This window comes from Cupressus sempervirens, chromosome 6 (genome assembly GCF_028749045.1).
Source record: "Cupressus sempervirens isolate cs-2001-9-10 chromosome 6, ASM2874904v1, whole genome shotgun sequence".
Classification (NCBI taxonomy): Eukaryota; Viridiplantae; Streptophyta; class Pinopsida; order Cupressales; family Cupressaceae; genus Cupressus; species Cupressus sempervirens.
In genome coordinates, this window is record NC_143123.1 from 675,246,066 (window position 1) to 675,271,982 (window position 25,917).

The following is a 25,917-nucleotide window of genomic DNA, read 5'->3' on the forward strand; positions in this document are numbered from 1 at the left end:
AGAAAAGCATGCTTGGATAATTATTTGCTTTTGTTGATTTTGTGGCTTTTTCTGAAGTTATGATTTTAGTGCCCTTGTTGAGGTATAAGGGTTTGATATAGAGAAGTTTGTTTGCCTACCTATAGCTGTGAACACTGTGGTTGGTGAGGCTTCATTACTTCTGTACCTGATTGTTGCATGTCAATAGTTGAGAAACTTCCTTACTGTTCATACTGTCGCTGGGAAGACTTTGGTTTCTATTGGAGAATCAATTTGGTGCTGCTGCGAATTGGGTCTTCGTTATCTTTGAGAATTTGGTGATTGAGAAATCTGTTTAACCACACCAATCATGTCTTCTGTTGGACACGGTTTCAATCTGCAAGTGGGAAAGAATGATACATTGCTGAATGTTTGTCATTGCTTTTTTTGAGAAATTGTATCAGTTTATTTGGGTGCATGGTCACTGATTTGTGAGTGTCTGAAATACTGATTTCTGGGTGGTAATTTAACTGCTAACGTTGGTCTGATATATTGCGTAGTTGGGCAATCATTTCACATATATTGCACACCAATTTTGGTGCTTCATCTGCTGTTACCAAGGGTGCCAAGTATCTCTGTTGTGGTGTGTGTTTGCTGCATCATAGATGTCATTTCCCTTTGTACTTGAGCGTCTATTCTTACTGCTGCTGGGCATATATATTTGGGTTATTTTTCTGCAATTTCTGGGTAGTGTTGAGTGGGAATGGTTCTGCAAATTGGGCATCATCTCTGATATACAGTGTTGTACTATGCCTCTATGGATTTGCTTCCATGTTCCATATGTTAATACTTTACATACTTCACTGGTCAAAAATCACTATACATGCATTTAGCTTTACCATTATGCAAGGAAATGTAGGGGTGTAAGTCATGGGATTTATGTAATAGTGTCCTCAGAATATAAATCTAATTTTGCTTGATACTTCTCCGTATATATTGGTCAGGTTAACTGTGATTATTCTTTGTTGCGAATGAATATGTTCAATGGGCTAGTTGCTTATGTTGACTGGACCATGTCAAATCAACATGTTTCACTATTTTTTACTTGTCATTTTCAGTATTCTTTTTTTTTATTTTCCATTAAATTTTTTGTCATTAAACACAGTCCATATTCCCTTTCACTATGACTAATTATTTGATTTTTTTTTCATAGTAGTGTTCACGTTTTTAAAATTTGAACTGTTCGGACTTACTCTCATGCTATCATTGTCTTGCTTTTGATTAATTATTCTTTAATCATTGTTTTTTCATTTCTCAACTATGCATGTATGCTAATTGCTGCAAAGGATAGTAGCATTTCTTAAATTCTTTCACTGTATCAATGCAGGACTGAAATTGGATATGATGGATGGAGACTGGACTTTGTGAGGGGATTCTGGGGAGGTTATGTAAAAGATTATTTACAAGGAAGTGAACCATACTTTGCTGTTGGAGAGTATTGGGACTCGCTTTCATACACATATGGTCAAATGGATCACAATCAAGATGCTCACCGACAGCGTATTATCGACTGGATAAATGCTACTGGTGGAAATGCAGGAGCTTTTGATGTCACTACGAAGGGTATTCTTCATACAGTGAGTTGAAGCCTTATGTCTTTTGTTCCTATGCAATTTTCTAGATTAAAAATGATTCTTATGGGTATTAGAAGAATAAAATTATTTCATCTTTTTTTATTTCCATATCCAGACTAAATTTGTATCATTATTCATCAGAAAATGGATCAATATTTTTGGTTAGTAAACACTTTTGACTGGAGCTCTGAACCAGTGGGGCCACATTAAGTGCTCCTATCCCCAAGGTGAGTGATGTCCTATTTTTTGATTGCTGAGGTATTAACACCTCAATAACTGATTCTAGCTGAATTGTTACTACAGTTGATCAAGCCTCCTTGTCCCTCCTTGTCTCTTGATCTCGCCACCTCTCAGATTGCTGAGACACCTCTCTCCAAATCTACTGTTATGTCTCCCTCCACGATGGCAGCAACTCACCTTGTAGCTCCCATCCGCTGCCAACGTGGCACTCCTTATACCTCCTGTGCAACTGTGCATCCTATAACTCCCTAGCAACTCCTTTGGTAGTGTCCTCTACACATATAGAACCTACCTCAGTCATGGCAGGCATTAACTGGGTCTGTTGCCAGTGTCTATTGGTCCACATACAAGCCCCCATCAACAGTAGTGAGCACGTGATCATCATTCTCTTTGGTATACGATTAGGGCAGCATCCTCAACCATGACAAGGTAATGGGTTTTGATCTCATGACCACCCAAATAGCTGGGGTTGCGACTACTGTCCCACTGCGAGGCCATCCCCAGAAAATGGAAATCATTATTGTGAAGCTATAGCGTTAAATTAGAATATCATGAAACTAGGAAGTTGCTTTTCTGACAAAAGGTGCAGAGAACCTAAAACAGGATTATCAAACTTGAAGTTGCTAAGGGTCTTAATTTTTATTTTTACAATATGATTCCTATAAAATTTATTTTAAACAAATTCTGATATATGAGCTGTCATTTTTTTGTATATACCTTCTAATATAATATCCCAGAGTTAGATATGATCAGAAAAAAATTCTCATTACATAGACTTTAAAGTTTAAACAAATTCTTGATCTTAAATATAATATCTGAAATTCAGTTGTTTGTGTCATTCACATGACACGTGTTTAATTTTGATACTTGAACATTTTTTAGAGATAAAAGGAGAAAGAATGTCAATATTCACTAATGACTTCAATGGGACTTGGAAGTAAAAGTTAGGATAGCCAAGAGGTTTGTTCCAAAGAAATTCTGAGCTAAAAAAAAATGGTAACTCGAGAAAATGAATGAATAGTTTTTCTTTAATCATGTACTTTCTAAGTGAATAACTTAATCTCTTTCTTAGTTCTAACCTAGACGGTTACTCTGGGAGTAAAGGGGTGTCTACTAGTAAAGAAAATGTGGAGGGAAGTCAGGATAGAAATACAGACTCAAATGTGGTGTCGGAAGCCCTCGGGGAGGATGATGATAAATAGAGTGATCACCCTTCTCATAATGCCAATGATGAGAAAATGGAGGAGGAAACGGGTAAGGAGAATTAAGATAAAGGCTCTATAGGTAAGGATAATAGCCTGAGTAAAGGTGAAATGAGGAAAGGACAGAGAATATGGACAGTAATACTGATACCCAGATCAATACTGTAACCACTTCTGAGCCTAGGAATGTGGTTGACGGGAGGGATGACACCCACGATGCTAAACTTTCCTTCCTTCACATTGCTAAGCTTAAAGTGGAGACTTCTCTTCAGAGTGATTCTTGGCTATATAATGAAATAATGGTTCTCAAGAAGAAAATGGGGATTATGCAGAAAGAATTGGATGTTGAACGCGCTAAGAGAGCCCAGATGGAAGTGCAAATTGGTAACATCCCTGATAAGCTTAAAGAGTATGAATAGGAGCTTCATCACCTTATAAAGAAAAGTGGTCAAAAAATGGTACAGGTCACTTCCAGTGTATGTGCTGCGGCAGCCAATCTGGGTAAGAAGAGTAATGAGGAGATAATGTCTCCTGGTAATGCAGGGATGGGGAGTCCAGGTGGGCCTAGTAAGAGAACCAGGCAGAGCACTAGGAAAAAGGTTGTTGAGGCTCTTGAGGCTCCTGTTCTTTCTCTAGCTGACAATATCTAGAGTACTGCAGAAGCAGGTAAAGAGGTGGTGAACATTATCAAAGAGTTGTTGTAGGTGCTGGTTGTGGAGCGGGTGTGTTGGTTGCTGGTCTAGGCGGTTTTTTTGGTTTTTTCTTTTTGCTTTCCAACATGTTTAAAACTCTAGGTTCTAGGTCCTTGTAAAACCTTGTCTTTTTTTTTATGGTTTAAACTTTTGGTTTTAGGTCCCTGTAAAACCTAGTTTTGATGTTTTAAACTTTAGGTTTCAGGTCCTTGTAAAACCTGTGGTGCTTTATTGTTTATTTTTAGTTTTTTGTAAAGGGTTTCGGGTCCCTTCAAAATTTGCTTTTACCATAATCTAAAAACTTAATCGCTTTCTCTATCTTTAAATGACATATGCTACCCAAAACATGGTAGTATTTTCACAACAGTCTACATTTTTATTGCAACATATTCAAGGCATTAAAGAGAATCTAAATAAAATTAATTTTCCAACATCAGATTGAGGTTGTACTGGGATCTCTTTATAAAGAGTCTACTATAATAGTGGAGCCAATCATTGGAGAAGGATTAGCTATAGAGGTGGGTTGAAGGTTGATCAGCGTAGGTAGAATTAGGTTAATTTCATTCTTATTTTTTAGTCCTATTGTTTTGGATCTTGAGAAAGAAGATTCATGGTGCATATGCAGTGATATATGCACTCAACGAGATCATGGTATAGATTATGTATCCCTTACCATTAGAGTTCTTGCATTACCTCTAGTAGGGATGCATCTGAAGTCTGAGCACCATGATAATTCCATCCTCTGGAACTGGACGCTCGGGATCACAGCTAATATGATATGGTATTTTTATTCAGTTGATATTTACTTTAACACAAATAGACTCCAGTCTTTTGCAAGATCAAGAGGCATTTGATCGTGAGTTATTTGACAAGTTGTTATTTGGGCTTGGACATTTGTGCATGCCATTTGGTGCATTTTGTAGATGGCTGATTTAGGAAATGTGGTACTCAAAGTGAGCATGACACTGGCTGTGCTGGCGTGATAGTTGCACTGCTGAAATAGAACTTCCATCAGACAAACTAGTGTTTTGATGTTGAGATGCAAAACAATTCTTTATTTGCATGGAACATGCCAAGCCTGCTCATCTCAAATGTGGTGTGTAATTGCTGGTGCTTGCCTCCAGCAAGTCATTGGAATCTTTCAATAGGGGTTACCTTATGGGTTTGCAGCATCAAAACAGTTGTGATTTTGTGATTGTTGGTTAATTTTCAAAGACAACCTTTGTGGATGCATGTAAAATGCTATTGGCACAATTGACATTGCATAAATTGGTTTTTCCTTCTCCACTTTGTCTGATTGTGATCCCAACTTCATAGATCATTTCTGGGAAATTTCTTTGGAATATATCGGGCACACAATTGGACCATTTGATAGCATCCATATGCAGATTAGTGGCTAAAGAAAAGATGTCAACCATGCAATTGCACAACTGTTTACAGTAGGGATGATATGATATGTTATATGCTAGATGTAATGTTACTCATTTTCGTGAGCATCAGAGTTCAGGTGATTAGCCTATTTGCTGACCCTCGTAGGCCAATAAGTTGGATAGGGGGTCTCAATTGGTTGAGCCAGAGCTCCAGTGATTAGGGATGTTCAGGACTGCTTTTCGTTTGAGTTAGATTGGCATTCTTACTATTTATAGTGAGTGCCATTTTTAGGAAATTCGTGGTTTCTATCTTTAGCTGGTTGCTTGAGTAGCTTGGTGACAGTGTTGCGATTCAGTATCAGTGACTAGAGCAGTTATTCAAAGACTTATTATTTATAGTAATTCGTGGTTGAGGAGTTGCTATATCTAGAAGGGGCACCTGAGGTCATGGTATACACAATGATTGAATCATTCATTAGTCAACTCTGTTTGGGAGACTTACTATTTATAATAAGTCAATTATGCTTACGTTGCTATTTTTAGTAGCGTACTTGGACTGTGTATTGATAGAGTTCATCAATTGACAAATTAGAATGATTTATTACCTGAAGCCTGAGGTATTAATTATTAATAATTATGGTTAAAGTTATAATATAATTATTTTTTAAAGTGGGGGGCAAATTGATACATTACTGTGCTCATTATTAACTGTCATTTGAATTTATTATTATTAAAATGGGTTATTAAATGATGATATAGTCAGATTTTAAAGTGCATATGAGGAATAATGTAAAGCGCCAATTTAAAGGGAGGTATAAGTGATTATTAAAATATACTTTATGTTATTTTGTTCTCCACCAAATGAAGGGACACATAATTATATATTATGTTTCAAATACATTAAAAGCAAGTGCAACAAAAGCAAAATATTGTATAAGTCGTGAAAGGAGCAATGAAGATGCTACTTCCAGATTGGGTTTGTATGTTATAAATGCATTCATTGCAAGGTGAAAATCATTCTATTGTGCACTTGAGAATTTGATTTTTTTGTGTGTTGAGTTTGGAACCTAACGATTTGGTAATTCTCAGCATTCCAGCACTTTGAATTGTTTGCAGATAACCAGTGAATTGTGCGATTGAGGAATGGTTTCAATCAAAAGCTGTTATGGAGCTGCAATGCATTGAATTTGGTGAATGATAGTTTCAGAATTTTGTGAAGATCAATGCAGATATTGTTTGACAATACCAGCATTGGGGATGCGGCTCATAAAGTAGAAATCATCCATATTAGAGGCTGCCGTACAAGATATACATCAGCCACATCTTCCTTTGGTTCTCACATGGGTTTTCCAAGGAGTGATGTTTAGCTATGAGGAGTCACTGATCATTGTTTGGGCTACCTAAATCATCCAGCATATGTGTTAAGAAATCTTAATGCTTGTGTGGAATCATTACAATCAGATGAGGGAATAAGTTGCACACCAAATGTTCGATATAATGTTGACATATACACTGCTCGTAATCAACATATCAGCTCTCATACCAAGTGTGTGAAAATGTGCACTGGTTGTAGATGCACATTTTACAAGTATAAAACATATCTATGCATTCAAAAGGTTAAAAAGGATTGCATTTGTATTTTATTTCTCTTTATAAAAATCTTAGTAATCATTGCAAGGATATAAACTTCACTTGAAACCATCCCAAGCAAGCAAAGGCAATTCATAAAATACTACAGAAAGATAAGAGGTTTCATGGCAATTGTTTGACGAAATGCACATGACACAAAAATTGAAGATTTAAGAGTAAAGTTGCAAGGACTAATATAGTGGTAAAGTTAAAACTGGTTGGGGTTTTACACCAGTTTTCCCACTGTTCTGATGTGCATGGTTGAGCCCAAAGGTGCCTTCAGTTCCAGCCATTTGGGCTCTTGACCTATGAGCCTTCTATGCAGGCCAAAGAAGAAAATGAGTTAAAGAGTATTTCATTAAACTCATTGAAGAAATCCAAAGAAAAGCATAGCAGATTTTTGCATGCTAACAACAAAAGTATGAGGCTGAGCAACACCAGACATGCATTGTGCCCCACATAAATTCTGGATCAGTGACAAGGTCTGCCTGCATTTTCCGGATGATGGAAATGTTGTCATTCATGTCAAAGATGCAAAAGACAAAGTTCACTGTCATAAATGTCAAAGAAGGAATAAGGGAATTGTTGGAGAGTTTATACGAACAAGATAGTTTCGGTAAATTGTTATCAGTATAATTAATGTTGAAACAGAGATGAAAATGAAAAGTTCAGCATTACATTGATCAGAGTTATATTATATTGTATGATATCATCTATATGGAGAAAGATATGAAGTTATGAACCAATATAAAACAATTGTTTCACTGTCAAATACTTGCAGCAGCTCAAAGGGCAGACTCACGAGATAAAGATAGCGGATGACTATCGAAGTATATCTGTACAGCAACAATGAAGATTGCCAAGGCCATTGATAGAGAGTAATAAGGAAATTCATGGAATGATGACCGGAAGCAATGAAAGTCTTAAAATATTCCATGTCATGACCAGATAGACAGAGCAAGGAACATATGACAAGAATATGAAGTCAAACTAAAGAATGTCATCAGATGTCTAAAGATGCAGAGCATAAGGAAGTTATAAATTATTTGACAGTAGTACTAAGGGAAAATAAACAAGTTACGTGAAGTTGCAAAATGACTTGAATATGAACATCAGTTATATACAGTCAGGAGATATTATTCTTGAAGGGCAACTATTAAGATTTTCGAGGGCTCGATATAAATAGATTGACAAATGCATTTAGAGGCAGTGATACTTGGAGAGCTTAAGTTTGAATAAACTACATGAATATATGGCATCTAGTCACCAACCACGCTAATGATGAAGTGTTATTCAAACCATAATCAGTGCAAGAGAAACACAAGTATATCAAAACATGATGCAAAGTTTTGATAAACAACAACCATAAGTGGTTCAGAGATATCAAGCAGCTATGTACAGAGCAACGATGAAGAGTATTGAGACAAATGACAATGGTTCCAGCAGCGATTTGTCATGTATAAGATTCGAAGTTATCAACGATAAGTAGAATGATGGAAATAAATGGCAGAGCAAATAAGTTACCAAAGAAAAATCCAAGGCAAAGATCGTGTCTTAAGAAAAATAAATGATTATTGGTTTCGCCAAAGTCATTATCAGTTTAAATACTCGAAGGCAAATATTAATGAATCTAGCAATGATAGGAAGGTCAAAAACGTTATCACTAAGCAAGCATGATATATACAGCGATGTAGTGAGGGGTTATGCATCAATAATCAAACAGTGATTATTCTAAAGTCAAATTGTGCAATGAAAGGGTAACCAGATACAGGAAATTATTTAACAAAATTAAACTCTCATATACGACAACAACAAAGAAACGTATACAGAAAACCATACACGCACATGGACAAAAATGGAAAGTCAACGTCTTATAGCAATTTTCCAAAAGGACAAACAAGTATACTAGCGAAAATGACAATAATCTTGGAGGCCCGATAATATGAATCAATGGTATTTACAAGTGATAGCAACAATGTAGAATTTGGTATATCAGATGAAAATAGATTGTGACCATCGTTCTTCACGACAATAGAAAACATGTAGCGATTATTTCTAAAAATGGAAGTGATTAAAAGGCTAATATTATGTTATTACCATCAGAATATATAATTTAGTTATGAAAAGACAAAACCCTTGAGTTGAAAAGTCACAATCCTTTACAAGATAAATATAAAAGGAAATGAATCATTTGGAAAGAAAAAAAGAAAAAATGCAGAATAAGTAGAACAAATAAGTGTGTAGAATTGGAATAAAAAGAATATGTAAATGCAGTGATGTAAAGAGAGGAGAGCAAGTATATCAGCGAAGAGTGTGGAAGTTAATAAATATATGAGAAAAAGGGCAGAGCGGTGGAGTAATAAGATGGTAATATATTCAGATTGACACATGATGATGAAAGAAAAGTGTGCAGGCAATTGATAAGGAAATAAAGAGAGGTATCAATAAGCATATTTTGTAAAATATTTATAGAAGATTTATAGAGGAGCTGATGACCATATTTGGATACAAGTATATAAAGAAAGAGAGACTGATTTAAGGATTATTTATGAAGGACTTGTGATCAGACTTATAGAAGATTGAGGAAGAAAATAAACAGCATCCATCATGAGTTGAAGAAAGCAACATTACTAGGTGGAGAAATAGTTTTTGCATCGTGGGTTGGTGCTCATGAAGACAAGTAGAGGGAGTTGGTGCTTCTAGTAGGTCGATGCCTACAAAGTGTGGGAGTTGGAGCTTCTAGTGAGTTGGCACTCATAAACATAGGGGTTGGAGTCTCTAGTAGGTCAGAGCCTACAAAACATTGTAAAAGAACAATTTATATAAGAAAGCATTTATTTGTCGTGGTTTTCTCCTGCATTGGGTTTCCATGTAAATCTTGTGTTATTGTGTTCATGTGCATAATTGTTCATTTCAGCATTTGAAGTTAATTATTTGGATAAAAAATTTTAATTTGCAAGTTCGTTATCATACTGATTCACCCCCCCTCTCAGTATAATTGTGCGCTCTTCAGTTGGTATCAGAGTCGATTCCTTCTATAAAGCTTAACCGCTTGAAGGTAGATCTATTGAGCACACATGGAAAAAAGGAAAAGAAATAAGAAAAATGGAAATAGGAAGAATATTGATAACAATGCACCAACTAACATAGATGAAATGATTCATATTAAATTCTTTGAAAAAGGAGCTGACTCTATATATAGTGATGATTGTATAGACATTATTGAAACCATTACATGGGAAAATACAGAGGCTGACATTTGTGATGAGATGGCACTTGGAATATGCATTGCAGTAGAAAATGATAATGTAGCAAATCAAGATGACATTATAAAAGAAGATAGTAATTTAGATACAAAAGAAGTCCCAAATGATAGAAAACTCATAGAAGGATCGACTACAAATACAAAAGATGAAGAAGAGGCCTATGATGAGGAAGACGATGTTGATATCATGGAAGAACTTCATTATGCTTACAATGAAAATGGAAAGCTTAAAAAGAAGAATGCAAAGTTCAAAACACGAATTAAAGAACTATATGAAGCCCAAAAAGAGTCAAATAGAGTAATTGAAAATTTGAAAGTGCAATTAGAAGAAGCCAAACAAGTTGAGAATGAGATGATGAGAATGTTAAATGCAAAAGAAGTGGATTATGCAAAATTAGAGGAAGAAGTCATCATCCTAAAATGTGATTTAGAGAAAACCGCTACCAAATTGAATACCAGTCTCAAGTTGGAAAAGAGTTTTGAAATCCTAACTAATATCATTGATAGCCAAAGGCCTTCTTTCAGCAAGACGGGGTAAGTTATAAAAGAGGTATGAAAAAGCATGATTGTACATTCAAAGGCTTTAAAGAAGGTTGTAATATGTCAAATTCATCTATAAAAGAGGAAGAACTTGAATTACAAAGGCCTTTACATCTGAATCCCGATACAACTTATACGGATATTGCAAAATTAGAGGAAGAAGTCATCATCCTAAAATGTGATTTAGAGAAAACCGCTACCAAATTGAATACCTATCTCAAGTTGGAAAAGAGTTTTGAAATCCTAACTAATATCATTGACAGCCAAAGGCCTTCTTCCAGCAAGACGGGTTAAGTTATAAAAGAGGTACGAAAAAGCATGATTGTACATTCAAAGGCTTCAAAGAAGGTTGTAATATGTCAAATTCATCTATAAAAGAGGAAGAAATTGAAAGATATGTTGAAGTATTGATCAATCCTATCAAAGGTGAAGAGAGAAAGAACCATGTTCAACAAAATCCAATCAAATCTTCAAAGGATAAGAAGGACAAAATTACAAAAGCCTTTGCATCTAAATCCTAATACAACTTATATGGATATTGCTATTCAAATGGAGGACTATTTTATTAGAAAGATTTGTGGTGGCCATTGGGAGGAAAATCCAAGAAAGAACCAAATATGTTAGATGAGAACTAGGATATTTTGGATAGAAAGGCACTTGAAAGTATTCGTTTACGCCTGACACAATCGGTGCCTTTTAATATTACAAAAGTCAAGACAACTGAAGAGTTGATGGAAATTCTACCAAAGTTCTATGAAAAGCCTTCTGCTTCAAATAAGGTATTTTTTATGAAACATTTATTTCATATGAAGATGGTAGGTGGGTCTTTTGCTGATCATTTAAATGAGTTTAATATAGTTACCAGTTAATTACTTTTGTAAATGTCAATTTTGATGAAGAAATTAGGGTTCTCTTAATTTTGTGTTCTTTGCTTGAAATATGGTGATACTTGTTGCACCAAAAGCTCAAACTGTTAGTGCCCGATACAACAACTAGTTGTTAAACTAACTCAAGAGGCAGTTAAACCCTTGACAACAACTGTTATGTGTATTGATTGAGACGAAGGGCACCTAAATAGGCTAGCCTTGCCAACGATCCCAACCTTAGGACATGCAAGGGGTTGGAACCTGGGTCGTGGGCCCATAACCCATTGATAGTTGTTGCACAATAAGCTCGAACTGTTACTGCCTGATATAACAACTAGCTATTAAACTAGCTCAAGAGACGATTAAACCCTTGTCACCAATCGTTGTGTGTACTGAGCAAGACCAAGGGCACTTCAATAGGCTAGCCTTGCCAGCAGATGGAATAACTTGGTAATGGTTGTTGTTGACTCTGTTATTGTTCAAGTATCCAGAAATTTGATGACGATGTTGGTGTTATTTTGAGTGAGGAAATTCGTGTTATTTTGAGTGAGGAAATTCGTAGGAATAGCTCAGGTAGGTCTACATCAGGTAGTGTTTTGAATGTAGAAAGCAAGGGCAAAATGAAAGAGAGAGGAAATAATTTTGGAAATCATGAGAAATCGAGAGCAAAATCAAAGGGAAAGAGGTCTCGATCCACAGGACCAAGAGACAATTGGTACTATGGGAAACTAGGTCATAAGAAGAAAGATTGTTGGCCTCAAAAGAATAATGAAGGAGATATACAAGAAGGAAATAAGGAGACAAATGTGGTAAGTAATAAACCTGAAGAGGATGCTTTGCTTCTTTCACTAGAAAATATAGATGATTCGTGGATTTTAGATTCAAGGGCTTCATTTCATGCTACACCCCATTGAAGTTATTATATTGATTATGTCAAGGGGATTTTGGGCTAGTATATTTGGGGGATAATGAATCCTGTTAGATTGTTGGAAAGGGAAGAATTAAGATTAAGTTGCAGAATAAGAATCATTGGCTACTACAAGAGGTAATGCATGTTCCAGGCTTGAGTAGGAATATAATCTCAGTAGGGCAACTAGGTGTTGAAGATTGCATAGTTACTTTTAATGATAAAAATTGGAAGGTCTCAAATGGTTCCTTAGTAGTAGCATGTAAAAGTAGGCACCTTATATCTTCGTACAAGTCATACTATTCCTTCTAATTCAATTGCTTCAGAGAAAAAATCAATGTTCGGGAACAATTGTCGCAGTTGATCAAAAGAACATCAAATAGTTGTTGTAAATCCTGAAACAACACTATGCAACAACAAACATGGGCATATGAGTGAAAAAGGTATGGAATTACTTCATTCAAAGAAAGTTCTACCTATTTTAAAATGTGTTAATATGGATTTTTGTGAAAGTTGTGTTTATGAAAAGCAAAAGAGAGTTGTTTGAAGAGAGGGAAGGAAAATAAAAATGAGAATTAGAGCTTGCAAATACAGATTTATAGGGACCAGCTTAGTTATCTTCCCTTGGTGGCTCTTTGTATTATGTTACATTCATTGATGATGCAACTAGAAAAGTATGGATTTATTTCCTTAGGCAAAAATATGATGTATTTGAAACTTTTTAAAAATGGAATGAGACTTTTTAAAAATGTATTTGAAACTTTATTTCATTATCTCAGATTTGATGATGGTGGTGCGTATTGTAACAAATATGTTAAAGATTATTGTTCCACTAATGGTATTCGTCAATAGAAAATTGCTCCAAGGACTCAACAAGAAAATGGAGTGGCTAAATGCATGAATAGGACAATAATGCAGCGTGCAAAGAGTATGCAGTTGCATGTTGGGATGCCCTTAAAAATGTGAGCAGAGGATGTACACACTGATGTTTATTTAATTAATAGAGGTCCCTCTACTCCTTTGGGTTGAGGTATTCTAGAGGAAGCATGAGCATGCAAGAAGGCGAATTATTCTTTTCTTAGAACCTTCGGCTATGAAACTTTTGCACATGTAGATTTTGGAGATAGGACCAAGCTACAATCTTAGCCAAAGAGATGTATACTTGTTGGATATGGCATTGATTAATTTGGATATAGACTCTAGGATTTTGAAAATTATAAAATTGTAAGAAGCAAGGATGTCATATTCAATGAAAAGTGTTGCAAAAAGATTTGTTTCAACAACATGAGAAGAAAGCAAATGATTATGTAGCATTGGATGAGACTTCAAAAGATGATGTTCCATTTGTCCCTCATGCTCCGCATCAACAACAAATACCACAAATGTCAGTGAATGTTAGATAGTCAACAAGTTTAAGCAGACGTCCTAAAATATTATTTCCCTCTTTGTACTCTAATTTATTAATAGATGATAGTGAACTACAAGGATATGATGAAGTTATGTAAGTGGATTCAAAAATTCAATGGGAGTTTGCAATGACAGAAGAAATGAACTCTTTGCTGAAAAATCAGACTTGGGCATTATGTAAGTTACTTGCAGGTTAAAGGGCTTTGCAAAATAAATGGGTTTATAGGCTGAAAGAAGAGGATGGAGATAAAAAAAAGAATGAAGTCAAGCTAATTAGAAAAGGATTTGTACAGAAAAAGGACATTGATTCTGGTGAGATCTTTTCTTTAGTTGTTGAAATGACTTCTATTTGTATTGTGTAACAAACGGATTTCATATTGTAAACAAAGACGGTTTAAACTAAGAACTTCCAACATTCATAAATATACAACTAAATCTTTTTCACATGGCATTAACTGCTTATATCAATTAACTGAAAATAACTATATTCATGATCATTTGAAATAACTAGAGCAACGATTAACTAATCATAATTGTATTTATAATCAACTGAAATAACTAGATTAACAAACAACTAATCATAATTGTATTCATGATCAACTGAAATAACTAGATTAATGATTAACTAATCATAACTGAATTCATGATCAACTAAAATAACTAGTTTAACGATTAACATCCCTTCTACATACAAGTAAAGTAAATGCTTATCAAGAAAAGAAGGAATGGAACATACAAGTATCATCTGAAGGATCTTTAGTTGGTTGAGCAAGTCTCGGCTTTGGTGAGAGGAGAAGCATTGACATAGGCTTAACCTTCCAACCTCGGACCATACTTATCCCCACACATTCTATTAAATTAGAAAGGGCTTCCCTACCTCGGGATTGGGCTTGGGATGTTCTTTAGTCCAGCCACCTGAGCATCCTGGTGTTTTGAATGTCCACTCAGTTATGAAATGGACATGCTTACATAATTGGCGCTATTAACATCAAGGGATCATTAGATGGAAGACATGCCTATAAATTACCTTGGCCAAGGATTTTTGATGGGTTTAAAAACCCAATCGCCACCGCTCGACTTGACAACAAGTTTCATTATAGGGATGAGCATGAGCTATTAAGTATATTTCATTTAGGCTATTCATGTCTTATTTCTCTTCTGTTTTCTTGCAGATTTATTCCATCTCTTCACCATACATGGCTACATAGTCGGTGATTCCCAAGTGTATTGAAAGATTATGAGCACTCTGCCCTTTTTACACCTCTTCACCATTACATGGCTACACTGCCAGTGAATCCTAGGTGTTTTGGAAAAGTTATGAGCATTCTGCTCTTGATATCTTTTATTATGAATAAATCTTGTTCTTGAGATCAGCAACATTCATACAGGTTCTTGTTACATTTAGAAACTCTTCTTTAAGGAATACTATTCAATTGGATACATTGAAAGTAAGAAGAAAGTTCCTTATAAATCATAGGGATATATTCAACAAGTTAAATAAAATGATCATAGACATAAGAAAAGAGGTTCCTGTTCCTAGCCGACTGCTATAGAATTGTATTTAAAGACTTTGAAAGGGTAACTCATGGCCTGATAAGAATTTGATATTGTTTTGAAGAACTTGAACTCTGATCGGTCCTCTCCAATTGTTTTGAGACATTACTTGCAGAGCATATGGTCTCAGATCTTGAGCCGGATTCCTTGCACGACAAGGAGCAGTAATTTGAACTGCTTGAACCTTCAATGGATGGTATTGCAGGTATCAACGGAAGATATGATGAGGAGAAGTCGGGTGTTGAGACAATGAAGTTTGAAAACCTTGCAACTGAATATGGAAGTTTGTCCTCTTTAAGACATTGCAGACGTATCAAATGTAGAAAGCTTATTCCTCAATGGCTGAGTACGTACAACAGAGTTGCTGCTTGTAATGGATGTTTAGATTGGAAGGGAAAAGGGGCTTTCAGCTCACGGAAATGTGTGTAGCAGGTGCAGAGAGAGTAAGAAACGTAGCCGAGGGTGTGGAATGAATGATCCTAACTACTCTCATGGCTTTCATATAAGAAACAAGCTGTGACTTCTTGGCTTCCACTAGTTTTAGTTTTAAAAGATTGTGTTGATTCGAATTTGTCAAGTGTTAAATCGATTGAAAAGAAAAGGGAAAAGTAAAAGGTTGGAAGAAAGAGTTGGAAAATTTATAATTTCAACTATTATTATAATTTATATTTACATATGTTCATGTAAGTATATCAATGGGGTGACATCATTTTATTAAGTTATTATAATATAATGGTGCCATTTCATTTTTATATTTATATGTACATATATAAATATATATTATAATAATATGATGAAAGATCAATTAAAATCCCTTGAGGTATGTTTTATATTTAAAATTAGATTATTTTCTTAATAGCTCATGCGGATCCCACTAATGTATCCTATGTTCAAGTCGTTGCATCCTTTCCAAAGAAGTTTAAGGTCATACCTGTTGATCCTGATGACTGAGTTAAGCGAGCATCCCATTCCGATGATCCTGTTTAGCAATGCTTCCCCTCTCTTCATCTTCTCCTGCAATCACCCATGAAAACACTTTCACAATAATAACAATTCTATAATAATTTCATATAAACATTTTAAAAGACCTTAAATTATTAATCATCATTTTAAATCAAGCAACTGCTAATCATCTAATAGTAGTTAATGGTTAACGACCATCTTCATTAACAGTTAATACAACTTATATAAATAACTACCTACATGATCATGAAAGAATAATCCGTTAAATCCAATGGTTAAGAACAAGTTTAAAATTAGGTCAAAATTTTGGGATGTAACATATTGTTTTAAGTGGTGTGGCTATTGAAGATTTGCATCTAGAACAACTTGTTAAAACAAATTTTCTCTATGGTGATATGGAAGAAGAAATATATATGGAACAACCACAGGAATTTGAAGTCAAAGGCAAAGAGAATTTAGCGTGCAAATTGAAGAAAAGTTTATATGGCTTGAACCAAGCACCTTGGCAATGGTATATTAAATTTGATAGTTGTATGATTGAGTATGGATACAATCGGTATCATTTAGACCAGTGCATTTATTTTAAGAGGTTGGATGATGATAGCTATATTATTTTATGTTTATGCATTGATGATATGCTTGTTGTGGGGTCTAACATGGATCTCACTAAGGGGTTGTGATATCCCCACCTTCTAAATTAAAATCTAATAATAAAGAATAAAATACAATAAATAAATAAAATAAAATAATAAAATAATATATAATAATTAAAATAATAATAATATTTAATTAATTATTTATGTAATATTACATATCAATTATTTGATTATAGTATGAATATAATCTAATTATAATGTAATATTAAATCATAATATACAAATGAAATCATATCAATTAAAAAGATAATTTCATATTCATATAGTTGTAGTGATATCTGCCAATATCATGATACAGATGACTTTGATAGGATGGGACGTTACAGATATGTGCAAGAGAGACTCAGAAGTATTGAAAGATCAATATAAAGGTGGTATTGTAGTCAAGTTTCAGTCAGACAAAATAGACCGTATGTTATTACTATTGAATGCCTACACAACAACTCAAACAAAATCAGTGGAATTTGTGACAGTGCTGGGAATGAAGAACACCATCATTGATGAAGGATTGAATAGAATAATAATTCTGGATAAAGTATATTGCCAACTGTATGCATCTACAGATTGAAGCAATGAAAACCTGATTTTGAAATATGCATATGATGGTCCACCAAAAAGCAATAAATATAGCATGTGTCGTCAGTAGAGATATAAATTTTATCAATTAAACTGAAGCTGTGACAGTTAAATATAACATGCAGTCAAAAGATACAAAAGACAGCAATAGAAATAATAAAGTTTGAATTGGAGAATAGATTAATAAACTTACACCCAGGTGAGCGATTACATATTCCAGTGGACAACTTTGCCAAATCATCAAAGATGTCATTTATTAAGAAACTTATAAAATACACAGCAACGATGAAAGTATATACAACAACGTTGGAAATAAAGACTAGATGATATGCGGCAGAAACTCTTCATACACAAATGTGCGGAAGTTTATACTTAGCAGAAGCCATAAAGGAGCAGCTATCAATATTTTTGGCTGTGTGAAGATGGGCATTGGCACTATAAAAAAGGGGACATATTATAATAAAATCATTTCTATCTGAAGAAAGAAATAAACAGGTCAAACGATACTATAGTTCTAAAGAAATAAAAAGCCACATCATTGATAAAATAAGGATGAATCAAATTTCATAATGAATGAGGAAGTTATAAAATTCTAAATAATATGAATGGCAATATGTGCTTTTACAAACTAAAACCAATGAGTTTTTGTTTAAAGGGAAAGGTGCGATTAAGATCTCATGTCATTGTAATGAAAAGAAATTAATTAAAATGAAAAGGTATGTTGTTAATAAGAGATGTCTCCTTTCAAGAGACAACTCTTACTTGAAATAATATAGTATAAAGTATAAACAGAGACTCATGCAAAAGAAAAATAGAAGTCAGGAGGTTGAGAAGAAAAATAAGAAGAAAGAACGGAGTATATATTCAGATTTTTAATGTGATATGTATGTAACAGCAGAAGTGAAAAAGGAGGATATACTGAAAAAGAACATAATTAAGGATGTATGGAGAATTAAGCAGAACAAAAATAGAAAATATATGAGTAAAGAAAAGGTTGAGTACATATACAGGCAGATTTATTAATTTAATATATATAAATTTATAAGGTTGTAAGGAAGAGTGACTGGCTGACTTCAAGAGGAGAAAGGAGAATTGCAGAGGTCAGATCATTATTCCGATATTATAAATTTGATTCTGATAAGGGACATTACAGGGGTGAAATAATAGTTAGGAAATTCTTTTGCACTGAAGGATTTGGGGGCTGCAAAACAAATCTTTGGTATGAAATTTTGCAGAGATAGGAAGAACCAGAAATTGACTCTATTTCATGCTGATTATGTTGAAAAGGTGTTGGAGAGATTTTATATGGTGAATGCAAAAACTATTAGCACACCTTTGCCCAATCATTTGAAATTGACTAACAAAATGTGTGCAAAGACACAAGAAGAGGATAAAATTTCTAAGGTCCCTTATGTTTCAGCAATAGGTAGTTTAATGTATGCCATGGTATGCACTAGACCAGATATTACACATGTTGTGGGAGTCATTAGTAGGTATATGAATCATCCTAAAGTTGAGCCTTGGAATGCAGTGGAATGGATTCTTAGTTACTTGAGAGGTACATCCAGCAAATTTTTACATTTGGGGGCTCTACCACTGATTTACAAGGCTATGTTGACTCAGATTTGGCAAGGGATTTAGATACCAGGCGGAGTACTATAGGATATGTATTTATTATTGGTGGGACTACAGTGAGTTGAAATCCTCGATCACAGAAAGTGAATGCTTTACCCAATACAAAGGCAGAGTATTTTGTTTCTACAGAGGCAACCAAGGAGATAATATGGCTACAATCTTTCATGAAAGAGTTAGGACACTCACATACTAGAATATATATAGATAGATAGATAGATAGATAGATAGTCATAGTTGAATTCATCTTGCGGAGAATTTTGGTTTACATTTAAAGACAAAACACATATAGTTGCGGTACCATTTGTAATGAGCCCTGCTGGCTCACTCAAGAACTATGCTGAAGAAATTGTTTTTTTGTTTTTTTTCCATTTTGGAGTTTTGCAATTTTTGTGGTTTTGAAATTATATGTTTTTTTGGTGATTTTTTGAGATATATAAGAATTGCTCATACAATTAATATGAAAACCAAATCACTATGAATGCCAACACAATATTATGAATTGTAATTATAATTTTTGCAACTATTACAAACACCCTAGATAAGCAATTTAGAATCTAAATGAACTTGGATGAGTTGGCATTGGAATTTATTGCAGCAATTTATATGAATCCATGACACCAAATAGCAAGTACTTCTCCCTTTCAGAAAATGCTCCTAGTAGTATGACACAGCTAGCAAATAATTCAAAAAATGCCCTTGAATTTTCAAACGCTGCTTCAACACAGAAAACTGCAGTATACTAGACATCTCTTAGTGACATTTTCAGCCAGAATTTGCAAATAATACTCCCATACAAAGAGCTGTCCCTGTCAGTTCCTAATTGCAGCGATCTCAAATGACTAAACCATTCAAATTCAGAATGCAGATTGCAAACCAGAATGAATAGATTGGTATATCTCAACACCAATCGATCTCATAGACCTTTCAGCAGTAAACACAATTCACTGGATCATTTACCAGCTCATAGTGCAAAGGCGACACTCATATTTCCCCAACCCACGCCCAAACCCTTAGAGAGAAACCCAAACAATATAAAAAGCAATCAAGGAATGAATTTCTCTCTCACAAAGCATTTGTCATGTCCCCTTATTCTCAAATAGAATTTACTAATAAATAATTAAAACAAATAATAATATAACTATTATTAATATGATATTGATATAATATTATATATAATTAATAAATATATAAATACATAATAATCTAGAAAATGATATAATAAATAATAATCATCGTTGTAAATAACAAATGATAAATAATAATTAATAAATTATGATTATTATTATCAATCAAAATTACTAAACTATACAAGTTTTCTAATAGACGTTACATTATAATCACAAGTCATATGGGAAAAGGAAGTTGCATCAAAATTATTAATCAGCGACTGATCAAAGAAGATAGAGATGCAATTAAACTCCCCGTTTTATTAAACATTTGATTAATGACTCTAGTTTTCCATAACTATAGAAGACATATTATCAGTGACTAATTAATAAGAACAATTAATCAGCAGATGAGGTCGAGTTTAAGAAGACAATATTAAGGAAACCCCCAATACAAATGACCATTTTAGCAAAAGGAGGTACAATCTTCATATAGTAGCAGACACAACTCATGCAAAGTAGGATTCAGGCAAGGAGGGGGGTTATTATATTTATGATTTTATCCAAAGAACATTATTTAGTAGGCACAGTATGGAATAGGGAGATAAATGTGAAGACGACCACTTATGTATTCAAGACAACAGTGAGTAGAAGAAATACAGCCAATGGCACAAAAATATAAAAACTAATCAGCAGTGAAAAACAAAGCAGTGAGTAATATAACAAAGATTATTTGAGAATTATCTTCTTATATACTCAGCTAAGTTACATCATATCCTGGAAATAAACCAGATGTTTTTTGGCGTTGACTCACAGGAACAGCACAGCAAATACACAAAGATATAGTTTGATGTAATAGATGGCACGGCAAACAATCGGAACATCAACATGGAAGATAGATGGCAATTAATATAAGAGAGATATTAACTCAGGAGAGAAACAATTCAGATCGAATGCGTAACACATACGAAGACCATAATTACTTATCATTGCAGAGAACAATATATCAGAGAAGTCCATACCATTATCTTAGAGGATAATACGTATGCTGCAGAAGATAGCATACAGTTAGCAGAGCAATATTGACAGAGACCAAGTAAGGCAGAATGGAAACTGCAATAGCAGCACCCAGTGACAAGAAAATAATAGGGTTAGTATTACAGCAAAAGTAGTGATCCAATCACTCATTACTTCTTATTAGATAAAATCCTTTTTGAGAGAATAAGACCAACGAATCAAATATCCAATTCTTATAAATCTATCCACCAACATTGATCACATGGTTACAAGTATTCATACAAGAACATCGGACAATAAGAGATTGATTTTCACTTCCTATAGAAATTAGTTCATATGCTATTTTGGCATGGTGGTCTCTTATTTATAACATTAGACCTCCATTTATTGAGATTCACCTTAGAGTCTCAATTGAACTACTATTTAAATACGTACTTACCTTTATATCAACTGGAGGATTGACTACCAACTATATAGAAAGGAACCTATTGTAATTTGAATCACAAGAAAATAGACAAAATGCTAAGAAAGTTCCTAAAGGGAATAGTATAGAAGTATCAGTGCATTACAAGTTGATAGTCATATGAGATAGTTCCAGCCAAGGAACGCTACAACATTGCCTTTATAACATTTCAATCCAAAAAGATTCTCCTTCGCAGCTTTCACTTAAAAGGCTTCATGCTCACACTTTTCACTTAAAAGGCTTAATGCTCACACTTTTCACTTAAAAGGCTTAATGCTCACTTTTTCACTTAAGTTATTATTTTGCATTTGGAAGAATATTCAAGTTTTAAATATAACAAGTCCTTTATAGTTCAATGGTAGAGTGTTCTTGTGCACACTTTTCACTAAAGAGGCTTCTTCAACACACCATCAAATCAGAACATGAAGCTTATAAAGTCATTTATTAAGTCAGACTTGATAAATACTTTTCAATATGCAAACTCATTATTGAAGTCCAATAAAATACTAACGGAGTCTGGACTAAGGGTGTCACAACTACACTGTCAAAAATAGAAACCCTACTCACCTGACTTACTACAAATAGCAAGACAGACAAATTGAGACCCTCAAATCTAAGTGCCAGCTCACAAGGGTTGCGATGATGAACTTGTGCTTTTGGGCCCGGCTAAATTGGGGATATTACACCATTTCATTCGGTTAGTTTTGGGTTATGGTCAGTTAAAGCTAGAAAAGATACATACAAATGACAATACAACAAATATGTCTACGAAGACAGTGCAAAGGGAGAAGTTGAACTCCTTTTCAGCTTCGGTAGGCCTTCTAGAATGAAAATAATAAATGAACAAGAGTCCAGGTTGCATTAATCTAGAGGAAGATTTAGGGGTAGAAATGTGGTTATAGGATTAGTCTCCAAGTGGGAGGTGGCTTAGTGCGGACCATGATCAGTCTCCAAGTGGGAGATTGTTGATTTGTTGTGACTGATTAGGCATTTTTGAGTTGACTTGTCAACCATTTCCCAAGATTGACTCGTTAAGTATTTTTAGGATCAACTTGTTAAGCTGACATAAGTTGTGCAATATTGGCTTAGGGTTAGGTTTTGCTAAACAGAATATATAGCTTCTTGCAGTGGCATTGAGTTGTTAGGGAGATTGAAGATTGTAAGAGGTTGAAGTTACTAGATAATAATATTGGACTCTGTTTGGTGGATGTATCCTAGGATTGGGTGAACCATGTTAAATCTTTGTGTCTTCTGTTCCATTTATGTGTGCTTTATTTGTTTCTGATATTGGTTATATTGCATGTAACTGTTATTTTCTGTCTAAATAATCCAAGCACATTGGCAGTTTGTGCATGTAGGATGCCAATCACTTTGTGCCCCACAAAATCTGTAAAAGGTAGAAGTCAAAATCCATGCACCATTTCATGGAATATTTTGCCATTTGGAGTAGACACCTTTGTCCCACTATTGTAGCATCCACATCTGGCACGTCTGAACTGTTATGGAGCTAAACTAACATTTTATAGAGCACCCCAACATCTCTTGATGATTGAAAATTGGAAACCGAAACTTAAGAGCTGTTACTGAAGAGCATCTTAAAAATATGTACTACTGCATGCATTCTGTAGGTAGAATTTGTCATAGTTAGCCAATGCAGGAAGCTTAAGATTTATTTTTAGAACTAGCAGTTACATTAGGATCCTCAATCACACTGCTATTTTATCCTATTGTTGTATCATGTATGTATCTATTTATGTTAAATGGAAGATCATTTATGCTAATCTACTCTGTCGTATGAATTTGTGCATGTAGTTTTCAATTTCCGTCATGTGTTCTGCACATGTGCATTCATCTCACAACTTCAAGATCTCTTGATTTGGAATTGTCCTTAGAAGTACCCACATCCTAGGTACCCTGGTGCAGAGTAAAATAGTATTTTAGTAATCGCTAAATCTGAGCTCCTACCACGGCTGAATCTACTTTAAAGCATCTGTATCTCCTTGTTGGACAAGATTTTACTTTTAATACATATGAAATATAGAATCTCCCCTCAAGTTTCTGCTACTCTGATACGCCAGGTCAAACGTGGCAAAAAGTTTCATAAAGGCATCAACACCCTTAACGATGTTAACCAGTAGATGGCAGAATGAGTAGAAAAAGAATGACCGGCTCCCTTTCGTCAGTTTCAAAACCCGGTGCTTTAACCGGGCTCCTCTCTATAACTCACATCCTCAAAAGTACTGCCTGGAATAGTCTGCATCAGAGCTATGTTCTGTCTGAAAGTGCGATTCAACAACACCATGACATGCTCTAGCAAGGTCAATGCTGAATCACTGTGATAGTTGCATAATAGCTAAAGTTTTATTTCTCTGTGTCTCAATTATTTAATGAGGCACTACATTGAAGATTCACTCAGCAAACACTCACAATTGACTACACACAAGGATCAGGTTTATCTGAATCGAAATAGTGGTTCCCTATGCCTTGAATATATGTTAAAGGGTTGAAGCAGAAAATTATACGCATTTTGTAACTATACTGAATTCCTATGCAAAATCTTGGACATCAGCTCTAAGCACATCAATTTATTCAATGGCAATGAAGCTATAACTATGATACGCCTTCTGTGGGGGTACTTTGCCTATCAATAGTGGTAAAATAATCATAAGTCTAGGTTGCATGGGTACGTGGGTGCGGGTACGGGAATGGGTACAGGAACGGGTATGGGTATGCATATTTTTCAAAATAGGGGACAGGGGTACATGTGTATGCCTAATTTTTTCTATATAATTAATATTTTATAGAAAATATAAAAATCAAAATATCTGTCATGAGTCATGACATTGAGCACTCAAAACAAGAAATTTGAAAATATGAGCCATAAGTCAGATTATATATATATATGTTGAATGTTTAAAGTATTTTTCATAATAGGGGATGGAGGTACTTGGGTATGTCAAACTTATTTAAAAATTATACTTTTATATTTATAAAAAATCTGAAATTATGAGTCATAACAATGGTTTTTCAAAACAAGAACAATGATAAAGTTTGCAAATGTAATGTATTGTTTTCAGTTTCAGATTTGCTATGAAATAATAATACATGATAAATGCTTAGATGCATAACAAAGAAGGCAGACTTTAAACATGAACAAGAAGATCCTAAATCATATGACAATGACATATTGCAAATGATAAACTTATGACTTGAACAGTGATAAAGTTTATTGTTAATGAGTATCAAAGTTTCAAACTGATTTGGTATTGAATAAAGTATGATGAACAACAAGCTAATACAAAAACAAAAAACCAAAAAATAAAATCAGAATCTTAATCAAGGTCCTTAGCTATGATGCTCTCCACCGAGTACCCAATACGTGGGATACGTGTACCCGGTACTTGGGTACGTGGGTATGAGTACCAGGGGTGTGGGTACGAGTACCCATGCAACCTTGTCATAAGTCCGTTAAGCCGCAGCAAAGCATATTGATGAACATTGTGTAGAATAGCACATTTGCATGTAAAAGTAAGATGAAACTAATAGTACAGTCATTGAAAGTTTTTGCCTCAAGCATAACCCTACAAAAGTCACTGAATTGCACTACACATGGAACCTTCCTTGCATATCCACATCTTGTATTGATTGTTTCTAAACATGGTGGAAGCAATGATATTAAAATGTCACCATAGCAAACATAAATGATCTTCTGTTCAAAGGTGATGGAAATTATATTTACCAGAAGGTGGCAAGTCTGTCGGCAGTGTAGGTTGTCTATATCAACAATATTTGCTTTAGTAAAGACTTAATGGGTCATTCTTATATTTAAAACATAATGATGTATGCATGGTACATTGAATATAACATCTCATGGTAAATGATACACATCATTTTTTTCTTCTTCCGTTCACAGGTGATAATGATATTGAAAGTTTTAGTTGAAGCTTTTGCGAGTGTGCTCCTCATTTTTAATTCTTTTATTACAGGCACTTGAAAAATGTGAGTATTGGCGTTTATCTGATCAAAAGCGTGTACCTCCTGGGGTGGTTGGATGGTGGCCATCACGGGCAGTTACCTTTATTGAGAATCATGATACTGGGTCAACACAGGTACAGAATATTGTTTAATATCAATAATGGACTCTGCTTTAAGATACGAGAGATCTGATCTTCATTATCTCAATACAGCTCTAATTCTTTTCTCTAATTTTGAATGCTTACTCAGGTCCTAGATATAT

The 25,917-nt window shown here is 34.5% G+C and overlaps 1 protein-coding gene across 2 annotated transcripts in view; it reads left to right on the forward strand.

The window, feature by feature from the left end:
• The window catches only part of AMY3 (alpha-amylase-like 3), a 165,476-nt gene that overhangs the window by 69,403 nt on the left and 70,156 nt on the right, over positions 1-25,917 (forward strand). For both annotated transcript variants that reach the window (XM_089789321.1, XM_089789322.1), the window contains exons 10-11: positions 1,346-1,595; positions 25,667-25,789. In XM_089789321.1, the coding sequence (XP_089645447.1) occupies positions 1,346-1,595; positions 25,667-25,789 (373 nt within the window). The remainder of the gene's footprint in view (positions 1-1,345; positions 1,596-25,666; positions 25,790-25,917) is intronic.